The 26070-nt window shown below is 35.5% G+C and overlaps 1 protein-coding gene across 4 annotated transcripts in view; it reads right to left on the reverse strand.

Annotated features, from left to right (window-relative positions):
• The window catches only part of FER (FER tyrosine kinase), a 161458-nt gene that overhangs the window by 54459 nt on the left and 80929 nt on the right, over nt 1–26070 (reverse strand). For 3 of the 4 annotated variants that reach the window (XM_042028047.1, XM_042028046.1, XM_042028048.1), the window contains 3 exons: nt 21338–21541; nt 17766–17888; nt 2818–2874 (listed from right to left, as the gene is read on the reverse strand). In XM_042028047.1, the coding sequence (XP_041883981.1) occupies nt 2818–2874; nt 17766–17888; nt 21338–21541 (384 nt within the window). Of the gene's footprint in view, nt 1–2817; nt 2875–17765; nt 17889–21337; nt 21542–26070 lie in introns of those variants that run through there. The other variant, XM_042028049.1, reaches the window with a different exon arrangement.

The following is a 26070-nucleotide window of genomic DNA, read 5'->3' on the forward strand; positions in this document are numbered from 1 at the left end:
CCAGTATCTGCCCTAACAAAAGCAGTTCACTCTGACATAGTACATCTGTTACATCAACACAGTGTATGAGTTCTGGTTTGACCTTGCTGGAAAGAGGAAAAAAACACCATTAACTAAGTAGTTAGAATTTTCTCATAAAATCTCTTAGTAACTTTCAAAATCAACTGACACTGACTGTTGTTCTTATTCTTACTCCTGCACTTTTCATTTTCACACTATTTTGTGAATAGTTTTTAACTTGCACCCTGGAAGAGACTAAAAACTAATCTCAATAACTAGGACAAAACACATCAATATAACATAAACATTCTCATATACAAGGAAAAAAAACCCAAAATATGAAGAATGAAAACACTGAATATGAATTTTTATCATAAATAAAACCTACTGCAAAATTTATTGTTGTGTCTGGTGATCAGAATTTCTTAAAAACCCAAGCTCAGCACTGGTCTATAAAGGCAAATCTCTAAGGCTTCCCGCTTGGACAAGACTTTAGAAAGCAGTTCCTTTTATAATCAGACCTTTTAGGTAGCGAACAACATGCCCCCAAGGCAAGTTAATTTTGTTTTTAGCTTTCACAGAAGAAAGCTGAAGTAATAAATATCATCTCCGTCAGATGCATTTTTTATTTAATAAAAAAAAAAAAGGAAAATTAATTAGGACACAAACTAAAGGAAGAAGAAAACTGTGAGGTATAAAACAAAACACTGGTATCAATGAAAAAACCCTCAAGAGAAGAAAACAAGAAGAGAACTGTAGATCTCATACTTCAAGTTAAGCTTTGTATTTCCCAAAGAATAAGCACAACTCGATTTTGAAACCATGCCTGACTAATTTCCACATGTATTACACTTCTGTATCCTGGTATCTGGGGCTGCATCTGACTTCAAAAAAGGCTGCTGGAGATGTTTTTCTTCCTTTCTTGAGTGATGAAGATTTCGTTACATCATGAAGCTGAATTTAGTGTTGGCAAAGAAAGATGACAGAAAAGGGAAAAAAGAAACTCATCGATGGAAAACAGTAATGTGCTTCCAGTAACAAGGGAAGAAATGCAGGTCTAAACACGTTTCAGAATTTTTTTTCTGTACCCTGGGATAAGGAAGATGTAGCTGGCAAGTGAGGCTTAGGACCTTCCAAAGCTCTTCCAGAGGCTACCACACTACCTCTCATATCTGAAATGGCATCAGGTTCCCAAGGTTAGCAGCTGAGCTGCTCCCAGCTCACTTTTCCTCTACCCTTCCGGTCAGAAGTATTTAACAATGAAATCTGAACCCACCCTAAGCTTTATTTAAGTATTGAAAATGCTTTACTTCTTTATTTAAAAACATTGAAGTATTATTAAATACATGATTTTTAGTATTAGAGATTCCTATTATGCAACTTTCATTTTGTGGGGTATTATAGAATTAATACTGAGTAAATAAACTGACCATTCACTCCTGAGGTGAAGGAAAATCTTCATCTTTTCTAAGTTTACATCTTTTACACATTAAAATTTCATTATTTCTTCCTTATCTTTTCCAGGCCACTCACGGTTTTGCACTCTCAGAATTCTCACTTCTGTGGTGAATGGCTATAGTTCATTTAATATTTTTTCATACAGATGCCGATTTTTGTGTCATTCTTATCTTTTTTAGTATGATTACATCTTTTTAGAGATGAATGCATAAAAGATTCATACTGTGTTCCAAGAAAGTTTTTAGCCTGTTCTGTATTTTTTAAAGAACATCCTTCTACAATCACTTTAAAATTCTGAGTTGTCTTTATTGATTGTTAAAAATGCTTTGTACCAAAACCATGCAATATACATGTAAATTGAATTAACTAAAATGATTTTCAAATTGCTTTAACTGTCTTTACACATCAAAACTAATTCATATCTATTTTTTAGCAAGTCAAAGCTTTTTTTATGCCTGGAACATCTTTATTTTTCTCCCTTGATACTATCCTGCTTAAGAATGTGAAGATCCTGCAGTACCTGCATTTTATGCAGACACAGCTCAGTCTGGTCATACTTTTTGTCATCTTACACTGCCAAAGAGATTTTATCCCGTGTAACAGAAGTTTATGACAGTATTTCATTCCCTCATTTCTTGAATTTCTTATTGATTTTTTTAGTGTGTATCATAGTAAGAAGGCAATTACTGCTTCGATTTGTCTCCTCCTCACTTAATCTTATTTTTCAGTTTTTGGAAAACCTTTTCAAACACTGTGTCCAGAGTAGCACCCACATCTTTGCAGGTGCAAAGGTGCCAAAAATGTGAGGAGTTTGTCTGATTTTAAAGACTTGTAGCTCCTCAGCAGAATTTGTGAAGTACAAGTTTATAAGGTTAATACAAATAAGATTGTGAAATTAGCTAACGCTCATCAGTGAATGAATGAAAATAATCATGCACGAGCAATTACCACTTGTTTTAAGAAATATTGATTTAGTCATGTTATTATATCAAATTTTATACACAAATAAACATACACCTGTTTCTCTACATGTTTGATTTATATTTTGCAAAATTGTTCTGACTACAGAAAGCGAAACAGCCACATCATGCTTTATAGAAACCTAGTTAGCTCAAAACACTTCCAAAAAAGAACAATATGTATGCTAGTTAAATAATTTCAGCACAACCACAGTGTTTACAGGGTTTACTAGTAAGTGTGATTTACATCTGTTTAAAGCATAAGGCGGTCTTGTATATTAACACAAAAAAAATTGATATAAAAATTGCATACAGTAATTTAAAAGAAAAGGTACACAGAAATGGCTTAATGATTACAACATACTTCCTCAAATGTTATTTAGCTCACTTTATTACTTACTTTGCCCAGTAATTCCCCCAGTGTGACATCTTCATGATTGAGAACCCATTTCTTATCCTATGAAAAGGAAAGCAGAATTTTCAGTCTGCGCAAATATGCAAGATACAGTTTCTCTAAGATGCATTTCAGTAGAATGAAATGGAGCTGAAGAAGTATTACATTTAGAACACTCAATCACAAGCATACCAAGAAGTTTTAAGGCTACGCATCTATAATTCAAGAGTTTAGAAAGCTAGCTATACAATAAAATAGTGAGTGATACCATATAGCAAATTTTTATTAGAAATTAAGCCTACAACATGATGGTATGTAGGTAGGTGAGCACTATGCAAAGTTTCACACAAGCTCTGGAAATGATTTAGCACCTTGATTTTAACAATTCGTCAAGTGAAAATGAGATAAGAAAACTTCATTTTAGTACACGAAGTAAGTTATTACTAAATCAAAAAAACTCCCACAGTTTTCTCCTCAGTGCACATGATCTTGTGACTTCTCAACAAGACTCATATTTGCATCTCTTACATCTTCTCTTGTAGCTGGAAATATTACAGGCAACTGCTTGAAAATATAACACGTCAGATAAAGCACTCTGTCTAGGCAGTGACCATCCCCCTGTGCTGGACACTGGTGTTCAGTTCTGGGCCCTTCAGTTCAGGAAGAGCATTGAGGGGCTGGAGCATGTCCAGAGAAGGGCAGTGGAGCTGGGGAAGGGCCTGGAGCACAAGTCTGATGAGGAGCAGCTGAGGGAGCTGGGGGTGCTCAGCCTGGAGAAAAGGAGATTGAAGACAAGCAGGGGTTGGTCTCTTCTGCCACATCCCAAATGAAAGGACAAAAGAAAATGGCCTTAAATAGTGCCAGGGAGGTTCAGATTAGAAATTAGAATAAAATTCTTCACTGACCGAGTGGTTAGGAATTGGAGTAAGCTGCCTAGGGAGGTGGTAGAGTGCACCCTCTCTGGAGATTGTTTGTCAAACATGAATTCAGCAAATTAAAAAATGGGTGGGGATCATGGCTATTCTGATTTCTATGCCTTTGTTCATAAGTACAATGTCACAAGTGTGAACAGTGCACATCCTAGAGACTCTCTGAATGCTTCCATTAACCCGAACTCCCAGCACACAACACCTGTCAGATCCATCCCAAGAATTCCTGTACTGCACCACCATGCCGCATGATGGAAACCAACCTTTACCACTTCTCTTCCCTGGGTGGGAACTGTGAGACCCAAGAGGAAATTCTCAATATCCAATAATTTATTTTTCCCCCTATAGACAAGATTATTGCTTAAAACTACTGCCTCACTGATCCAACGTCATAAGAAACACATTTCCTGCATCTCCTCTTTTGATACTTTTTGTTGAATGAGTATCTCATTGAGAAGCTGTTACACTACAAATAGACAGGAAGTGCCATCAAACTGCACACTTTCCTTTAATAATAATACTCCAGTTTAAGAAAACAATTTGCAAAGAAAGCTTTAAGGAAAAAAAACCCAAAAAATTACTACTTGGAGGTATTAACATAATGGTTTTTAACACTGAAATAAGTGTGACAAAGTCAAAAAGTTATAGAATTAAAATTTAATGGATTTTTTTACTGCTTAACTCCAAGGATTCTGTACTTCAGTGAACAACTTTTTGAATAAATTGATAATATGACATTTCAAAAGCTTGTTTATGAAGGGAAAAAAATCTGATAATTCTTCAGAGAACTAATCAAAGAAAACAGCACCATAAACTGGAATCACATGATCTGTTGAAGGATTTATTATCATTGTATCTGTACATTAATCACTACCTGTACTTTTATGAAATCCTTCAGTCATTTTGTATACCACTGTAACTCATTCATTACTTTATCGTGGTTCTGACAGATTTTTCACAGTCAAAGAATTAGTCAAAGTTTGACAGGCTTTGTTTGATGTAACTCCTATAAACTGCACAAAAGCAGTTTCTTCAGCAGACAGTAAAAAAAAAAATCTAACAGAAGAGAGTCATGTACATCATGCCAGTGTACAATTCTGGGATTAAAAAAGAAACAAACCCAACTTTCTAATATGCAATGTGTTAGATACTGATTTAAATAGTACAAATTGTCAAAACAAATTGTCACTGGTTCAGATAATTGTCTTTAATTAATAAACTATAACATGAACAGCACAGTAAGATGAACAATAATAAGACATTCCACTGCAGGTTTGTTGTCTCACAAAATCTACTTGAATTGCCCTGAGTTTAGTATGACCGCATTCAAGAATTTGAATAGCTGTCAATAATTAAAGACATCAATAAGGCACATAAATCAATGGGTAAATACAAGCACATGATAAAAAAAGGTTATGAAATAAAGTCATGTCTCTGTCTGATCATGAAGTTCATGATCTTCTCTAAGTGCTTAATTCTGACTGTGAATAGAACGTATTTTTCCAGTTGTCAAATGCCATTACTCTACAGATTAATCATGTGTGCAAAAGATATTGAAAGTCACAAAAGAAATGTGACAGAAAAATGGGACGTAAAAAATATTCTTGAATATATAGATCAACAGATGCTTTAATGCACATCCGTCCAAGTCACAGAAATTTTAATTTCAATAGAGTTGCTTCTAAACCAAATGGAGCAAATCCAGCACATTTTTGTACCTAATCAAACTAATCTGAATGACAGTGAACAGAACTCCTGAGACTATTAATGCCCATTACAATTTCACCCAGAAGGAAGCTGTTTATGATGCAGCCCTCTTCTTGTGACACCACTATAAACCTCTCTTTACCTTCTGCTTGTTCAGGTTTTTCTCTTGTTAATTTTGGACCTCAGAATATAAAAGCACTTCAGACAAAATCAGTCACACAAATTAGCACTTGAGCATACTCATTTGTAATCTTAATTATATACCTTATTTCCAAATGGAATTACTTGGGAAATCCACAGGCTTTACCAGATTCTACTTTATTTCTGTCCCAGGAGGAGAAATTACATGAATGCCACACTTCAAGCACAGGTTTGCTAATAAGATGTTTGGAATCCTATCAGTGTATCTTACCTTTGGAGGTACTGACACATCTGTTGGCCAAACACTAAGAAACAAGCTGTCAACTAGTCAGTTCACAAAGCAGAGAACTTGGTCAGCCTTGAAATTGCTACCCTACCCCAACAGCCAGGTACTCAATAACACTCATCCCACTGAAGGTTTTTATATGCAGCAGCTTGCTAGTGACTACCCTTCCAGACTCTCTGCAACTACCCAGTACACTTGTTTGATTTCAACGAATATAAGCATTTTCAAAGGTAAGAGTTATTTCAAAAGTTAATTGCAACTGAAAAAAAACAAACCTCAAACAGAACAGTAATTAAAGAAATGAAACTTCCAGTTGTGAAAAGGAATACTTAAAAACAACCAGAAACGTCTCCTTTTATTCATAAAATAAAGTATTCTGGATATGCAGTATTTTTTTCCTGGATATGCAGCATTCCTTCTTTAATGTTACTACGTTTCATGGCTCCCTACACCATGATAGGGTTCAAACCTTGGACAACCAGCAAAGAATCAATTGTTCATCAATCCTTTCTTCAGTGAAGGTACAGTGGAGTTGCGCGCAAGCCACTGACAACAGTTTGAACACAGATGGTTGCTGTAGAAAATGCAATCCCATTTTTCCTTTTCTGAGCCATGAGACTGAAATGTCATCACTATTACCCTAAACATCCTCAAAATATGTAAGAGCAGTTTTCCTCCTGCCCATCTCCCTTCATTAGGAGAAACAACATCAAAGAGATCACAAATTACTATGCCAGGAAGAAGGCTCACAAATTAGCTGCAGTAAATTACAACAGCTTTCAGTAAAATAGAATATATAACCATGAAGTAATACTTAGTGTTCAAATTCCCTTAGCATTATTTTTCTGTAATTCTCAGTAACAATTTCAATCATTAAGAATTCTAAAATTGTACTTTTTCAAATTAAAAACCAGCATTAAAGCAATTAGACAGTAAACTTTCAAAAAGAGATGTTTTAAGAATTAGATATGAATTTATAAGCTTCAGCTTAAACATTTGGTTCTAAAAATCTCACCATTTCTAATAGGAGAGAGGAAAGGGAGAAAAAAAATGCCACCTGTGCTTGTATTCAGAGAACTACCAAACAAAAACAAGATTCTTACTCAAACTCCAAAGCAAGATATTTCAAAGAGGAAGGGTGAGGAAATCCAGATCAGGTTCCAACACAGTATGAATAAAAAAGACCTTTATGTTATTTACTGTAATTTATTTACTTATCGCACGTTCTCTGACACATTATTTACTTTTTCTAGTTCAGAAGGCAGTATCTACAGCAAATGCTGTCACTTTTTAAAATCTTAATTGTAGATGTAACCAAAGTGAAAAAGGCTAAAAACTCTAGAGGTTGGAAACTTTAGTTGATTTAGGGAGCTCCAGAAGGAATCAACCAAAACCAAAACTTACTGCTTTAAGAGAACTGAAAACATGTGACTTTCCAATCTCAGAATGTATCTGAGCACAGCACGTGGAATTTATGAAAAACCTAAATATCCCTCCCCTTTCCCTCATCCCAGTACATGAATCCTTAACATTCTTCTAAAAAACCTCAAAAATAGAGTGATATTGTAGACATCTCAGGAGTCAAGTGCATAAACAGAAGTGATGCCTCTTTCTTAATGTTTTAATCAGAAAAAATGCATCAAAAAATAGTTTGGAAAGTATTAATTGCTTTCCTTCTTCCAAGTTAAATAGAAAATATCAGTAGTATGAATTACTGCAGCTAAGAGCTATTTCTCCACAACAACAAAAATGGAAAGTTAATCTTTCATTTTCAGTACTAAGGATAATTGGAGTAAAATTCTTTTTATGGCTAAGAAAATCAGAATTGCAGACAATTTTCATCAGATGGGTATTCAAATCTCACTTATCAGAACTTGATGAACCAGACGAAAAAAAAAGTAACAGCTGCATACATGTGGATAGGGCATATCAATGTGGGAATAAAAAATTGTCTTTTCACAGAAGTACTTGTTTTTATACCACCTATGCCAGTAGATCTAATGTTCATATCAATTTCATGAATCATAAACTATGTGTTTCAAGTCCTTCAGATTAAGTACAGAAATAAAGGCAGCTGGTGGAAAAGATTTTTCATAAGAACAAGTGAGTTTTACAAGAGGGGTTTTGAAAAACCTCACTGGCAACTTCTTCAAAACTGTTTCAGAATAAAGATTCATGAGCTGTAAAAACTGTTATGGAAGCTGCTTTGCATTATTAACAGCACTGTATTAAGCCACACTGATGAAACTCAATGTGAGCTGTAAAACAGAATAACAGCACAGACAGGTTTAGCTCCTTGGAAAAAGTACTATTTTACCTGACTTCTTACTGTTACACAAAAAAACTTTGGGAAGTTCAACCTTTCTGCTAAACCAGATTCTAAATGACCAAGGAACAAGAGGGTAGAAATGAGATTTGGAAAAGCTACTATGCAATGTATAAACTGCAGAAGTGACCTCGGACACTGAGCAGCTATTCTCTGACCATTATTTCTTGAAGATCAGTAGACAAAATGACTGTGCAATTCAACATACAACTATTTTTGTATTCATGAAAGGGCTAAAATGACACGGAGGATATTTCAGGAAAAACGCAAGAAACAAAGAAAAATAGAGAAGTCAAATAAACAGCCAAGAAAGAAAGAGACATAGAAGGTGAAATCCTTAAGCACAGAAAAAGGAAAGTCAAGTTCGTGTCAAAACCATTATAATTCAAGCACATTAAAACACATACTATACCCCCCTACTGAATACAGTAAATTCAGCTACCAAAACAAAGTACCCTGAATCACTCACTAACCAAATATATTCAAACAGACAAATTATCAGCCCTGGATCAGATATGCCCTACAAAACAGTGACAGTCATCTGTACACTCAAAGGCAAACAAAACCATATGATAATGTGGCTTTTCATTTAAACAGTCCACGTCATTTAAACGGAAAGAAATGGAAAAGCAAAGTCATACTATTCATGCACAACACTCCCCCAAACACTTGAATTATTAAAATAGGCTAAAATATTTTCATGTAAGTGCAAACACATTTTTACTTCCACCCACACATGAAAAGGTATGTCAGATGGGGTTGGGGGAACTACAGGTAGTGTAAAAATGTCCAAGAGAGTCTCCTTGAGCTATGTAAGATACTTAGCCACATACTTAGTTCCATCCTGACTTAACTTCAAAAACATCCAGTTGCTTCCAGTTAGATGACTTCTTTACCCCAGGAAGAGAAACACACTTCATTCATCCTTCAAAAATAATGCCTAATTTACAGTGGTCAGCAGGCAATACCTTTCAAAGTGCTGCAGTTCCACATTAGAGCTTCCACAGAATTACCATTTTGTTCAAAGCAAAACCCCAAGATCCTTCATCCTATGCTTTTCTAGCCACACCTGCTCATTTTACAGCGCCTTTCATAATCTTCAGATAACATGTTAAAACCACTGAAATGGAACAGAAATATCCTGTCAAAATTCCAAATAATCTGCTGTCTTAGCTAATTTGTGACTGTGGAAGAGCAAGAAACAAAGCCACACAGAAAGGAAACTGCAGCCTTAACTTATGAGATTTCAGGGTACCAGCGAGGTCTGCCTGCTTTCCAGGCAGATGTCTGTGGCTTTGAATCAGAAGTCATACAACATTACACTGATGCCAACAGTTTAAAAGAAGTATGCTGCACTGGGTCTTTTCTGCATCAGATGCATACAGTTCTTCAACAAGATACTGCTAGTTTCTCACATACCACTAACTCATTATTCAGAATAGCAAAATCACTGGAAAATCTCTTAGTGGCAGAGAAAAAAGGCAATGAAGGACACACAAAGGGAAGCAGTACACATACCAAATGGCTCTGCAAGATATTAGCAGATTCTATTATTACTTGTGTAATCTTCTGAATGCTTTCTTCAGCAATTTTTTTTCTCCTGTATTACTGACTTTAGCTTGACAAAATTTTCCTTCGTGGTCTACAGCAATTGACTCTTTGTTGCTGTGCTGGTTCTGGCTGGGGTAATTTTGTTCACAGTAGCTAGTATGGGGCGATATTTTGGTTTCACGTGTTAAATTAGTCTCTTGACAAAGATGATCAACACATTAAGCAATCTTTATGGCATGCATGCGTGCACAATTCTTCTCTAAAAATTAAACAGTGGACATGAATGTTTTGAAGAATTCACCACCTATTCTAGGAGCTGTACAAGGAGTTGGGAGGGGACACAGGCAGGACAACTGACCCCAAACTGACCAAAGGAATATCCCATACCATATGGCATCATGCTTATACAAAGCTGGGAAAAAAGAAGGAGGGGAATACGTTTGGAGTGAAGGCATTTTTCTTTCCAAGTCACTGTTATGTGTGCTTCCCTGGAAATGGACGAACACCTGCCCAACTATGGGAAGCAGTGAATCCATTCCTTGTTTTGCTTTGTTTGTGTGCACAGCTTTTGTTTTGACCTATTCAACTGTCTGTATCTCAATCATGACTTTTGCAGTTTTTGCCCTTCTGATTCTCTCCTCAGTCCAGACGCGGGGGAAGTGAATGCTCAGCTGTGTTGGGCTTAGTTGCCAGCTGGGATTAAACCACAACAGTTGCACCTTATTGTACCTTTTGCATCTTTTTCTAAAACTCAAAACTCTTGAGAATTAATTATGCAGTGTCCTCCTCAATGTGTCAAAACCCTTTTTGAATAAACTGACCTACAATTAAGCAAACAAATTTACTATTCACACCCTCAATTTAAAATATGAACACAAGAGATAAGGGAAAAACATCTATGTCTACCATGTGCTGGTGTCTGGGGTTGTGCTTCCCCAGTTGCATGACTTTGCTCTTCCCCTTGCTGATCTGCATGAGGTTCCTGTAGACCCCTCCTCCAGCCTGTTCAGGTCCCTCTGGATGGCAGCAAAACCCTCTGTGTATCAGTCCCACCTCAAAGATTGGTCTCATCAGTAAAACTGCTCATGTCCCATCATCCAGCTTGTTAATGAAGAAGTGGATGAAGGAAGGATTGGACGCAGTACTGACCCTGGGGGTACAGCTGTAGTTACTGGCCTCCCATTAGACTTTGTACCACTGATCACCGCCCTCTGGGGGTGATCTTTATTTTAGTAATCACAGAGGATACACTATGTGCCTCATTGGCAACTCTATTAGGAAGAAATCAAAGTGACAGAAAGGGCAGAACTGGTAATAGCATTTACTTCATTATGAACTGATGATGAAATCCATGGACTAGCCTCAACAGTAGGCTACATACAGTATTTACCTTGCAAATAAGGAATCCTGAAGCCCTACCTAATCTCACCCCTGAATTCCTCCTTAATCAACATTTAAATAAACAGATCTTGAGAATTCAGACACTGTTACATAGATCAGATGCACAGACCTGACTTTAAAAAAATGTAGCTCCATTAGTGTGTATCCTTTGCTCCTCCACAGCTGAAATGTCATTTCACTCCTTCTTAACATTTTGTTCCACTTAAATTGGTGGAGGCTAAAATACTTAAGCAACCACAAGCTACTTCACAGTACCCCACTGTGCATAACTGTAACTCTACAAAGGAATTTAAGAGCACAGACACTCATTCCTATTCCTAATCTACACTGTGTTTTTTGACCTGTGAGAGCCCACGGTCAAGGAAGGTTATGTGCTTGTCAGCCACATGCTATGAAAATACCGAAAACTCAAAACATTATTTGCATTAAAGTAATTCTGAGTGCACTATTAAAAACAGGAAGAAGAATATAATTAGAGGACTACAAGAAGTTTACAACTCACAATCTTATATAAAATAATTATTAGGGAATGTTTGAATTCCAAATATGGGGAAGATGTCAGAATCCATAAAAAACCCCAGGATGTTAGTTCAGCAGAAAAGCTGCTGCAATCATACACAATTCTAATACAATTTTTTTATTGTGCTATATCAACATCTGGTTATGAAGCTTCTCAGAAAGACAATGAAAAGCCAAAGTGCAAGTGTTTTTACAAGTGCTCCATAAGGCACAACTTACACCCAGAAAATTACAGAACACAATAAAACCTTTGATTTTCACATGTATATACAAAATGTCAGCAACAAAATCTAGGAAATCTAAATAATCTTTGATGAAGGATGCTTTAATTGAAGTAGTTTCTTGTCCTAGTTATCAAAAAACCTCCACTAAAATCTTTCATTTAATAATTTTTACCCCTTCCTAACAAAATAACTTTTTATTTTTTTATAAGAATGAATGGTTTGCTTCCACCTCTTGCTTCACAAATTTTAGTTTTTTTTTACTTCCTACTGTTTCAGTTGTGTTTGAGATAACTCATTTTGTTCAATTTGCACTCCACACAGCAATATGGCATTCTATAATTTTTTTATATGAAAGCAGTACAGAAAGTAGGAATGCACATGTTGCCATTTAAAATTTCTAGGACAGAGATTTTTGTTTATGAGATCAGTCAAAAATAACATTGTGTTTGTTAAAATGTAATTCATATACTTGATAAAATACTTTTTTTTCTAGGTTTGAGCATAATGCTTACACCCTTTAGGAGTGTTATATTTCAATTTTAATCTAAACCTGATCATGGAAAGAAATACCAAAAAGACAAGACTGAACCAGAAACAGTCAACTGAGCAGATGTTTAATGCCACTGCCTCTAGAAAACAAACCTACAGAAAATTTTGATCACTGAATATTAGAACAACCCTTGTTACTCTTCGTTCAGGTAGCCTTATGTGCCTCCATTATTACAACACATTTTAATGAGATTTTTGAGAAAATAATTCCTTTCAATTTTGAAAGTAGTCACTATACCTGAAATTATACATAAATTTGGTTTAGTACTTTGTTAGCACAAAGAGCAAATTACTCTCTTTTTTCCCTTTTCTCAACAGGATGACATGCCTTGACAAGTACAGGCCACCATTAAAGATGATGCATTCCTTTTGTTACCTGACAGAAATATTGCAATAATCTCTGCTAGAAAACGTTAAAAGCAAATCCTGTGACACTTCTCCAAATTCTGAAGAAATAAGAACATAACTGAAATGCACCTCTAATACTAAGATACGAAACTCTGCTCTCAAATGTCAATACCTGCAGGCTATTGATTCATTTCATGCATATTCAATAAATACATTCATTTTCTGTAAGTACGCCTTTCACTTTATAAACACTCACTTCTCATTGTGAATTCAATTTCCTTGAAGAAAATTGAAGATATATTTCGACATTTAAAAATGCATGTATTAGACTTTAATTACACCCATGAGAATTGCAGCTTTAAGGCCAAAGCCCAACACACAGAGACCACAACCACCACGTGCTTCTTGGACGGATGGGTGGGCATCACACAGGTAATTCAGGGTGCCACAGGAATCCTCTCTGGAGCGACAAATCTAGCCAAGGCAGAGCTGCAGTAACTGAATCACTCCCTGCTGCAGGCTGCTTCTGCCTTTCAGACATCTGCTCCTCAGGAGTTGTCCTCAGGTCAAACAGACACAAGATGATGTTCCCCAAAGGCAGCACTATTACTGCCACTGCTTCCCTCTGCAGCATCTTAATTCTCTCCAGCCATGAGATGAGCATCAATAATCGTGTGACAGCATTACTTTGTGATAAACTTGGAAGCTTCCTTTTTAAGTATCCTTGTTTCTATCCCGTATCTCCCAGCAGCCATAAGAGGGCTTGCCTGAAACTGAGACCGTTCAGCAGCAATTGTCCTTCAATTCCTCCACATGTGCTTTGCTGGCCTGAGAGACACACACTGCCTGTACCCTGAGCACAGATGTTGTCTGCAACAGTGAACCTCAGCTTCCTTTGCTAAAATAAAATGAACTCCCCCAAAAAACCCACCAGCAAAAAATTACGGTCACGTCAGATTTTTACTAACAGATTTTCATGAAAAAAAATCTTTCTAACTTAAATTTATAGTTCTTCAGAATTTCTTTCCATGTCTAACTCATCAACATATGCATACCTCGCAAGACAGCATCAGATCTGCAGAGAATTCTCATGTCATCTGCAAACTTATTTATCAGCATTAGAAGCACTACTAAAAAATACCTATTTTTTGTCTTTCAACACTTTTCTTTCATCTCATCATTTATGATCCATCACTTTCCTATGTACACAAAACATATGAAAACATATAACAGGCTTCTTTGTCACATAAAAATAGATCAAGAATTTTTAAATGAAAGTTACAAGTAACAAACATGTGGCCTAACTCATCTGACAAAATAGCAGTTAATTTTTTTCCATGAGCTCAGCATTTGAATTAACTACAGAGCATCCAAATACCAGGACTACATTAGCACTAACAAAATAGTAGCAGATCTCCAAAGTGAATCAACTGGTGCTAAGAATCTGTAACATATATTTGCAGGAAAAGCATTATTTCAGGCTAGATCTTTCCTGGCTCTGAAAACTGAACTCCCTCCCATGAGCAGTTGCGCATCCTGGGCAGACTTGCTTCAAAGCTGTATTTCTGATCCAAGCAGAAACTTTAATTCAGGTACACTTAAATAAAAATGGTATTCCTTTTTCTTTTTTCTAGTAGTCAAACTGAAGCACATTCACAACTTAATACAGATTTTTCAAATATATTAAAAAATGTATGTCAAGAAATCTAAAAACCTCCAAAATAGGAGGTCAGAGATGTTAGAAGGTTAAAATACATCCAATATGGTTAAAACAGCATTTTTACTAATAAAGTCCTTGGGTGTGCTCTGAAGTTACTTAGGGGCTTTATGTACCAGTGACTCCACCAATAACAACCTGAAGAACATAATGTGCACTTTCTTCTAGAAGATTATAAATAAATATGAGACATTTTTCCATTAAAGAAGTTACTTGCAGATATTGTTTTAATGCCCTCAGTTTTTCTAATTTAAATTCTATTATTACAGAATCATTAAAATTCTAAGCAGGCAGATTTGGTCTACATGAAATGGGACATTGGACAGGCCTTTTGTGACACAATTAAGCCTGTTCCTTTCAAGGGCAACATCACAGAAGGTGAACACTAATTTTACTAATATGCTAAAGGAGGATAAATGACCGGGGGAAGGAAGGAAGGAAGGAAGGAAAGCAAAAACAAACTAAAAAGCGTAACTTTTTTTTTTGCTGTGAAGTTTGTCATATTTAACTTTCAATTTCTAAATAGGTTATTACAGGGACAGCAATTTGCAGAAAAAGATTAAAGATTACATGAAATGACAAAGACTGCTCTGCAGCTATATTGTGAACAAAGCAAAAACAGTCTTTGCAGATGTCAAATGAACTTTAAGGAAATGATTAAAGACATCTTGGTAATAGCACATGATGCATAAATTACCCCCAACACTAGGTGTCAGAGTGCATATGCTACTTCTGAAAATGACTTAAAATGTCTCCGCTTTCCCATATAAAAGCCAGAGCTCCATACAAATTAAAAGAGAGAGCTCACAACACTCTTTTGCTTCATTCTGAAGTACTTCTTCAGAATACAGCAAATAGTTTTAATCAGATGGGAGAACTAAAATCACCATAAAATCATAGCTCAATAATAATTTAAATATTTTTAAGAACAGCTGCTCTAAAGAAATTCAGATCATGTAGCTAACACCCTTTTCAACATTGTCTTATTTCGCTCAAACTGCTCGTCATAAAGCATTAGGTATACTATACACTGGTTTTAATTCACTCCAAGTATTAGTAGCTATAGAAACTGACATTCTAGTTCATAAATTCTTGAAAGCCTACATGCAATCTATGTAATACATATATTTAAAAAAACCTATACAATTGCTCCTGTCACTCAATACTCTTCTGAGTTCTAACAGTCACCCTTTCCATTACATCACATAACACAACAGAATGGAAGCAGAAAGGTTTATTAACCCTAAAGAAAATACTCTCGAATATTAAAACTGATGCATACCAGGACAAGATAAGTCATATGAAAAAACAGACGCAGCCTGTGTTTTTATGGACAGATGCCTATTATTTGCATAATTGTTGGGAAACCTGAGCAGCTAAAGTAGCTTTGCAGTGCAGCTCAGATCAACTATCAACTAGCACAATCCTAGAGGAAATACTAATATTTCCGCTAATTTTTAGTTAATACTAAGTGTAATTGATACGAAGACTAACTCAAGTCAGCAAGTCCAGAGAGGAGTGGACTCACTTCATTTCCCCCCGAAAAGAAGAAAAACAAAAAGCCTGACCTTATACTCCATGACAGTCGGAAAGCTAAAAGGTCTGTCTGGGAAACTCCTCCACCACTTTACAAGGTGGTTATGATACATCTGAATGTAGTGGTAATGGTATGGATTCAAGTTCTAGAAACACCCACCACAGACAGATATCATCAAGGGACTTAGACTATCTAAAGGTACTGCATTTTTACCTCCAAGGCTGCAAGGTCAAGTACAGTAATGGTGAAATGAGCAGGAATGCCATTAGGGAACATGTTTCTTCTACAAGACAGGTACTAGAAAAATTATTTGGCTATACTTACACAAGAGTATGGATAAATTGAAACTTAACTCTATTAAAAAATGACACAAAATGAAACAAAAATGTCAGGAATATGAAACCTCCCATCTTCAAAGTAAACAACAGAATGAAGAGATGATGTTTTACAGACGATGTGTTCCAGTTTAACAGACAATAACTAAGATTATGTAGTAATAAACCATACTATAGTTTTACACTTGCTAAAACAGGGCTGCTCTCACAGGAAACCGAAAAAGCATTACATATTAAAAACAAACACGGTATTAAAGAGAGAGAGAAATTTGCAAAAAGATTTTAAAGTATTTCATTTTGAGCTTCACTACCCCTTACTTGTAGCTTAAACTATTTATATCAAAAAGAATTATTAACACATCAAAAATAATGTCCTATGCTTTCTCATGTGATCTACAATAAATGCAAACAATATCCTATGTTCAATGAAGCATCAGTTTGGTAATCAGCAAAATATTAACATAAAATGTGTATTTACAATGTCCCATTCCCAAAATTTTAAAATTACATAAAATAGTAAAGTGCAGATTAAATGTAATTTTGAGAAAAATAACATGTTTTACTTTCTTAGGCTTATTAGCAGGAAAGAACTAGGACCCTGGAGTAGGTAACTAATGGTAAAATATAAATTGTCATACTTCCTAAAATTTTGTTGAACACAGGCTTGAAGCCAGTCTTAAAAAAATAAATATACCAAGAACAAAAGGCTTACCCATAGTTAAGATCCAAAGGTGTAAGTGGAGTTGGCTTATGAATGAAGTATCAGCTAGATAGATACTAACTGCAAAACTGCTGGAAGAAGTCAAGGAGACTCGTAAAACTCTAATATAATTTAATACTTATCCCTTTTTGTTTCCTGAAAGACTTTCTACAGTAGCTTCCTCATTAAAAAGGGAAATTTTGTTTTAAATTTTCGTTGATACTGGAATATTAGTACCTTTTTCTGTGTCTAACTTATTTTTGTGATATAAAACAGAGACAAAATGGAGTTGTTGTAAGTCTTCCAAATTTCATGAGACCTTCTCCATTATATAAAAGAAATTTTTTACTTTATAGAAGGAATGGCAGTGAGCTACTACTTTGAATTACTTAGTAGGGAAATCCAAATGTGAAACCAAACAGAAAAGTAAGAGGATACCTGGTTAAGAAGTTGAATGCCATTCTTTCAAAATAGCAAAAATTCATTGTAAAAATCAGGATGGAGAGCTGTTTTAAGTGAATGTATTGCAGAGGTGAGAAGTTTGAAAGAGATCAGGAACAGAGTCACAAAACGAACAAAAAAGGAAAATCTTCTGAGAAGTTCCATAGGATCTTATTTTAAATAATAAGACAAACCCCCCAAATTGTTGTCAGTTAAATTAAGGTTCTGGAATGTATGCATTACCTTAACAACAGGATTAAGCAGAACAACACCTGACTTCTTTGTAATAACTTGCTTTGTTGTGTAATGATGTTCTATGAGCTGAGGAATGGTTGGAAACCCAGTTCCTTCAAAACGATACTGATTCTGTATGGAGGCAAAAGGAAAAAGTTACTTCTCTACAAGCAATAGTTCAAACAAGAAACTGCAAAAGTGCACAGCCAAACTTCCTTCACTAGTAACAACAAAGAAAAAAATGTACACTTTTACAGAGTTATTTTATATTCCTTTTCTGACCTACTGAATAGCATTTATACTGACTTAACTGGAATGATAATTAGGAAAATGATAAATTAATACATGCCAAATTACGGCATCAGTCATTTAAGGCAATATGATAAAATAACTATTTAAACTCTTAATTTAAATAGGCCAGTTACACTCAAAACTATTACAGAGTGAAATAAAAATACCCTAAACCAGAAAAACTGACTTCTGAATTATTTCTAAAAATTACAGCGAGCAAACTAAAACATCTATATAATAAAATACAAAAAGAGATAAAACAAACAGGATATAAGCAATATTATCCTAATCTCATCTTCCTTCATTTATTGTTTCCTAAAATTAGTAAATCCCTGGCAGAGAATATAGGATGCACGATCGTTCTTTAATGAAGAGTATTTACCAGGAGGGTCTAAACGAGCTAGAGACAAAGGCAGGTCACGCACAGGATTCAGAGAGAAGCTAGGCACGATCCTGCAGCTGATTGTGAAACACAATAAAGTCTCTTGCTTTCTTAAGACTCAGCATCTACATGTAGAGAGCTTTTCCCACAGGGCAGTAGCTGCCATAAGCCAGCCTGACAACGGCAACAGTGAACAAGTACTGCAATTAAAGAAACTCCGAGCACAGATGGTGATTCAAGTTCATTTACACAACTGGTCAATGAACACCGCCAGCACTGGCATGCATCCTTTCTAGCCCCCAGGGTTGAATTCCTTGCACAGTGCATTTTAAGTTCATTGTTTCCCTTAAGGGTTAAAGCATTAACTTCCGGAAACGTGTCACCGCTGTTGGTGAAGACAGTTGGGTCAAGTCAGCTGTTTTTAACATTCAGAGATCTCTAAAATAAAAAATGTTTCCATAGTCTGAATGCTTTGTTGTGTATTAAATAGTGACTCAGCTTTGAGTGACCACTAACACTAGTTTCCATTCTTTTCAAATAAGCTCCTTCATACTTCCGTGCTGATGATCCAAAAAACCTGATGCCCCAAGAGTCTCCTCAGCACAACCACCCCTATTGCCTATTATTTCCTCATCCCACATTCAGCCACACACCCATCTGCTGCCATTTATGTAAAACCTTTCAGGGCAGGCAGTGTCCTTTGATTCTGTGTATTTACACCCCATCCTGACCCTAAGGTCACTAACAAACAAAAATTTTTAAATGGCACAGCCTCAAATAAGCCCAAGTGAAAATGACGATAGCCCTGAATCACAACAGTGAATTTTGATGCTTAAAGCTGAATGATGAATTAATTTATCACACTCATAGTTGTATCGAGATTAGCCTTTAAAATAATGGTAAAACCAGAGATGAAACACTTATACAAAAAAAGGATTGCTGTTGAAACAAATGTCCTACTCTAATATTCAGTATTTGATTCAGAAGAAAATACGGAGACTTGTCAATGATCCATGAGTGTGATTTGACCAGTCAGAGACCGAATTCCACATTGTTCATACTAATGTAAACAAACAAACAAATCCTTTATACTAAACTCTCCCCGAACTTGCCCACAAAAATGTTCATGAATAAATCCCTCACTGTATGACCCTAACACTCCCAACACCTACTTTCTAGAGCTTAATAGGCTTTTTCTCATCCTCAGAAAATTCACCCCATAGGAGTGCATACAGAGTACTGAACATCTTTAAGAAAAAAAAGTGTTAACTTCCATGATTGACAAGAAAATCTACCACAAATTAATCCCAAGAGCAGATGAACATAATGCTCTACTAGCAAATGTACAAGCAGATAGATATCTTGACCTGATGATGCTGGGACTGTCCAAGCTATGCAACATTAAACAGTATCAGTCTCACATTTCAAATATAATTGCTAGGAGAAAGTACAAAATTATGGAGATAAAGATAGTTTTTTTGTTTTGTTTCATTTTGCTTTGGTGGAAACCCCCCTCCAGCAAACAAGAAGAGTCAGCTTAAAGGTAGGCCTCGAAGTAATACTTGGAACTTCAACTTGACAGTCCAATCTATCTTTTTGAAGATCTACTTGCCACATCCAATGATTTGCACAAAATTATTTCAGTCACACCACATATATAATGTGTATTTATTTCTGCTGGGTCCAGTCAGGGAGCACCAAGCATCTTGTAAGACTCTAGGTACAGGTAATTTTACTGCTTTTATTTTCTCATTCAGCACTCTGATACATCAAAATACTTTAAGGTCATAAAATCAAAATAAAATAAAACTGACTGTGTGTGTGTTACTTCTACAAGGAAAATTCTAGGTGAGAACTAATGAACACTCTCCAGCATGACAAGTATCTGTAATCATTAAATCCTAGAGAAGCATTCCAGCCTCTCTGAAGTTTGAAAAATATCACTGCCTCTCATTACAAGGAAATAAACCAGGTACACAATATTGAGTTACCCCAGGCATGTTGCATCATCTGGGGATTCAGACTGAAATTCCCTCAGTGTAAATATCATTATGCGATTAAATTTGAGAATTTTTCTGTATGTGGGAAACTTTATTACAAGAGACTGAAAAGACACCACTACTGAATCAAAACTGAGAATGATTTGCTGCAATTTCATACGTCAAGAAAAAATTCTAGTAATGTGATGGCAACTGGCACATTTCGTATAAGTTTAAAATTCTGCAAGGTAAAAAGAAAAATACATACATTAAAAAAACCAAGCAGTGCATTAACAAGAATAAAAAGAAATACACTGCATAAAGGCAGATAGTAACTAATATATTGTTAATTAAGTTATCAATTTTTCCTTAGTCAGAGCAACAAGGGGGTCAGTTCTGGTCCTTAGAAGCATGCACAGTGCGCAACATCCAGAAGTGTTTGTGTTATACTGAACAAAACAATAACCACAGGACTAAAAAGAACATAAGCATCTCAAGTCCAATTGGGCTCCAATTCTCATCTGTATAAAAACCAATAGAGATTATTTTCTTCTCCATGGCTGTTTCCATTTTTCAGGAAGATTCAGTGTGATCTTTACAGTCTGAACTAAAAGTAACCTAATTTGCACCAACAATGAAAATGGGTTTAAGATAACCAAATGTACATGCATAAATAAGGAGTAACAAGTTCTAGATTTCAAAATATTTATAGAAATATCTTGGCTTTTCAATATAAGATAAAAGATATTGAATAACCTGATACTTCACATTTTTCCTTTGTTTCCCAAAATGACCTTTTCCCCTGATTCCAGCACTGATGGAAGTATTTCCAACACTTTTTCACACTTTCACAGAAAGGCTAAATCCATTTGCTATAGTAAACTATGTAGATCCTAAATTGAATATTCAGTACTATATCAGAGACGTACATCAGCATATTGTATGATAAAGTGTCTCCGTTGTCCATCTGAAAACACAGAAAGGACATATTCACCAGGTTTCCCGTGGCTCTCTCGCACCAAGAAGTCTCCTTGCTGTTTTAACAGCTCCTGGGCTTCTATTCTTGGAATTGCACCATGATACCAATCTTGCTCAGACAACGGTTTCTCAGTGGTTGAGATTACATCAAAGAACTTGGGAAAAATATTGAAGAAAAATGTTACTATATTAGTACATTTTTAAGAGTTTACTTGTACATGAAAAGTATCACAAACAACAATAATTTCTCTTTTATGTATCTAAATTATGTGTTTCAATTAACCAACAAGATCAAGGCTCTTACTTGCACAAAAGCATATTGATCACTTTCTTTTCTGTTTACCTGAAAAATCAGTACGTCAAAAGCACAAGTTTAAGGCACCATCCATAAAAACATGTAATATCTTTTATCTGGCCTGCTGTTTTTTGTAACCCATACTAACCAACTCTTTCTCACACATTCTGACATGCTATTAACAACTGAGTATTATTCATGTCTCTATCCAGACAGAAACTTCTCAAACAAAACCATAATAAGTTGACTTATACAAATCACTTGAATTGGTAAACTGTTTTCGCAGAATTTATCAATTGCATCCCAACTCAATCAATAATTATGAGACTTTTTTCCTAGCATGCACCCTGTAGTGCAGAATACACACCTGAGTGTAGTGTCCTTATGAACTCTGTTATTTTCACTACATGGAATTGACTGCAAATGGAAACTAACAGTGGTAAGTGGAAGTTCATGAGCTTTAACCTATGATTTCACACATTAACATGCCTACATTATTTAAGAAACACTGAAGAAAACTCTGTACTTTGTCAATGACCACCTCAGATTTATTTGTTATGGGTAGGAAGGCAAGCCCCCATTTAAGCTGTATGTCATTCAAAACCACTGCCAGAGCTCATAGAAATTCTCACAGCCAGAGTGGTAAAATGCTGAACAAGTAACGCAGTGCACACTGTACTGTGAGTAAAACAGGTATGTGAATGTTTCCCAGCCTCCTGAATTGCATCTACATATCAGCACGGAGACCTACACCTCAATGAAGGACAACCAAACACATGCAAACAAAGCACACCACTCAGAATTAACCTCTCCTATTGCTCTGCCCTGCTAAAAACCCAGCTTGGAGGCCACCTGCACATTTAGGGTCTTCCTCAGAAGACACTTAGATTACAACCCCTCACCTAGTCAAAAAACACTAGGAATGATCTCAGACTTTCAGAGTGGAAATGAGCAGACCCAAGAAAGGGAATCTACTCAGAAATTTTTGTTTCCAAATATCTGCAATTCTTTAGCACTTGCATAAAGTTTTAGCTATTGAAAAATGTCTTGACTGGCTCCTGGCTGCCTAAGTCATACCTCAAAGGACTAGTTTAGTCCAGGATATTGATGGAAAGCTGGAGAACATATCTAAGAACCTGACAGACGCTTTTGTTTTCAGACATCAACAGACAGAGAGAACCATCATGGATGAAATTCTCAAGGAGAATTTCATACCTGAGATTTGTAACAAGTACTATAACCAACAGACATCACTAGAAAGAGTGAGTGCGCTCTTCTACAGAGTCAGAGATAGGAAGGACTACGTAAGAAATAACTACAGCTTGAACACAAATTACACCGAGTTTTTAGAGCCAAAAGCTGTATTCCAAGGTTATGTGTTTATCAGCACAGTGAGCTGCTAAAAAGCAGAGATATTGATTGGCCAAGAAGGCAGTCATATCTTTCAGTTTCATCAACAGTTAAAAACCATCTCAGGTGAAAGCTGTCAGCCACTGTTAAATGACATTATGTCATTTTCTTTCACAAATTCCTAAAATAAAGACAAAAGCTTTCAAAAGGTTAGACAACGTTATTTACTTGAACATTTATTGTTCAAAGATGCTGAGCTTGACTTGAAAGAAAACCTAGATCTCTGTTATGTTCACAGCAGCAAACCCTTTAACACAGGAGCAGATTTCTACTTGAGAGGGAAAGTTTCTAAGTATAAAAGGCCAGTACAGGGTTACTAATCTACTTCATGGCCTTCACAAAACAAAGTTTAAAAAAACCCAACCTGACATGCGATTTATTTTATAGCTTAAAAAGGAACCCACCAGACAGTAACACCTGCTTATGCACAAACAGGCTAAGGCACCATTCAGACAGTCAGGATCACATTCCAAAACAAAACATCTTAAGAGCCTTTATGACAGAGAAGGAGCTTATGGAAGGAACACAGAGCATTTTAGACATAGATAACTACAGTGCCGTCTATAACTCTATCATCAATTTTCCTTCCCTTTTAAATTTGATTGAAGTATTATTTATCACTTTAGACGGAAACAATGGAAATTCCACAAAGTTTTCTCTGTTGATTGTCCTTCACTTTACCTTACCTTTACTTTTTATCATATCATTGTGGTTTTTCTGATGAAGTAGGCGGCAATTATTCTTGTCTTGAGTGTTATTTGAATTATTTTTAAATTGCTTTATTTTTGTGAACAAGTCTTCTAATTCCAACATACTTTCTCTATGATACAATATTGACCCTGACTGGCTACAGAATAAAACATGGCTGAAAGCCCAGAAAAAAACAGTATCAATGCAGGATATATAACCATATTAATATTGATTTCAACTCAGTTTACCACTATTAATACTAATATTTCTACTGCATTTTATATCTAGAATTAAATGATAGGTTGGTCTTTGAGGAAAATAGAGGAAAAAAAAAAGCTACCCATGCAAAATGGAATTCCCACCTCTTTTCTTTAAACTCTACTTAAATTATCAGCCAGCAAGTTAATACGACAACTTTATATTCTAGGCCTTAATGTTTTACAATCTTATTTGGAGGATGGATCTCTTTCTCACTTGTATGTACACCTACAGAAGCACTCCATGATTCAACAGCCTAAAGGAAGAAAGACTGTTTCTAGGATTTTTGCTGTTAATCTGGCTTGAAGGTAAAAATAATTAACCAAATCATGCACAAGGAAAGGAACTCACACTACGAATTTCTACTCTCCCGCCTTCCCCCTCTTTTTCTTTATGCCTGTTCTTTTTCCCTCAAGATTTCCATTTATTGCCATATTTTACTCATGGATTAGTGGATGGGGCTGGAGTGTGTGTCTTTCTATATTTAATCACACTTTTTCTTCTATGAGGAGATGGCCTCATATACTTCATCATGATCCTCATGGATCTAGTACTGTCCTCTTTACTTATATTGAGCCCCTTTCTCTCTCTCTGTTTAACAATCCATGTTGTATGTGCTCTTCTCCAAGAGTAAAAGGAAGCAGTCCCAGCTGCTGCCCTTATTTCAAGAGAAAAAACTGAGCAAACAGCAGTGTGTTATTTCTAACCCCAGAAACTTATATATTATTCCTGCACTTGCACTACCAATTAAATAAAAATAATGGGGATGATATTTTATTACACTAATAGCATGCTCAATATTGTATTTTTGTATATATTCTGAATGCAAATGTTCAGTAGTTCCTTAGTTTCCATCTTTGAGAGAACAAAACATTTTCTCAAGATATTTTTTCTCTCACAGTGTAAAAGAGTAGCACGGACACAAATGAGAATGTAAAGCAATAAATTTAGGTTGATAATTTGAGACAATACCCTATGGACATTCCATCTCTGTGTACCTGGCTCATTCCCACATGCTAATAATATACCATCTGAAACAAGCATTAATTCCACCTATTATCCTATAAACAATAAAAAAATTATCCTGTAAACAAAAGCGGATGTTTGTGTCAAGCTCAAATATCTTGTACCAAAAAAAAATATGCAGAAGGGCAGAAGCAGGCATTCATGATGCAATTTATTCAGACTCTTCATTCAGATTATTCACAGCATTTCATCACAGATACATGAAAGTTACCCCCATTGTTGTGTTTCCTCTCCTCATTTGATTAAACTTATGTCTCTTGCTGTTACAGTAAATTGGCTTGCGTTTTGTCCAAGAAAAACTACGTGAATCTTTAGCTGTGTTGCTTTCTCTTCAAACTACACTCTTTTCCTGTATTACCCCTTACCTTCTCATTCTGAGAGCATATATAGAGTTTCAATGTTAACACACAAAAACTCCTGACTGCTTTTGGAATGAGACCATTTCCCTATGACTTTTTTCAGACGACATACAAAAAATTAGTCCTCTCTAATTTACACAAACAAAATTCAATTATCTCACCAATTAAATATATTGGACAGTGTTTTTAAAATAGCACCACATTTAAAGATATTGCTCCATTTCTAAAGTTTCAGTATAGGTAAAAATTAAATATTTAAAAATACTTTAAAACCTTTCAATATTTAAAACAGGTAATTTGAAAACAGGTAGGTAAGAAGACATTTTAGACCAGACTATATGAGAGGATCAGTACCAGTCCTTTCCCAAATTTGCTATGAGATCCTTTTTTGTACTGGTCTATTTAAAAAAATAACAAATTCTTTATGTATGTGAATATTACTTTATAATACATATTCAATAATTGCTTGGAATACTTTGTTGATGGATAATAAGTTTTAAGTACCTGTTTATATATTTAGCAATTAAGCATGGTTACATAATTGTCAGTGGGAAACAGCCAACCTCATTTAATAGCTAAGTAGTAATTCATGAAGCAAATTTTAGCTGTATATGTATGGTCAGCATTTCTAACACACACGAAATCG

This window comes from Corvus kubaryi, unplaced genomic scaffold (genome assembly GCF_017639235.1).
Source record: "Corvus kubaryi isolate FWS band 111438036 unplaced genomic scaffold, C.kubaryi_AGA036_p1.0 37302, whole genome shotgun sequence".
In the NCBI taxonomy this organism is placed as follows: Eukaryota; Metazoa; Chordata; class Aves; order Passeriformes; family Corvidae; genus Corvus; species Corvus kubaryi.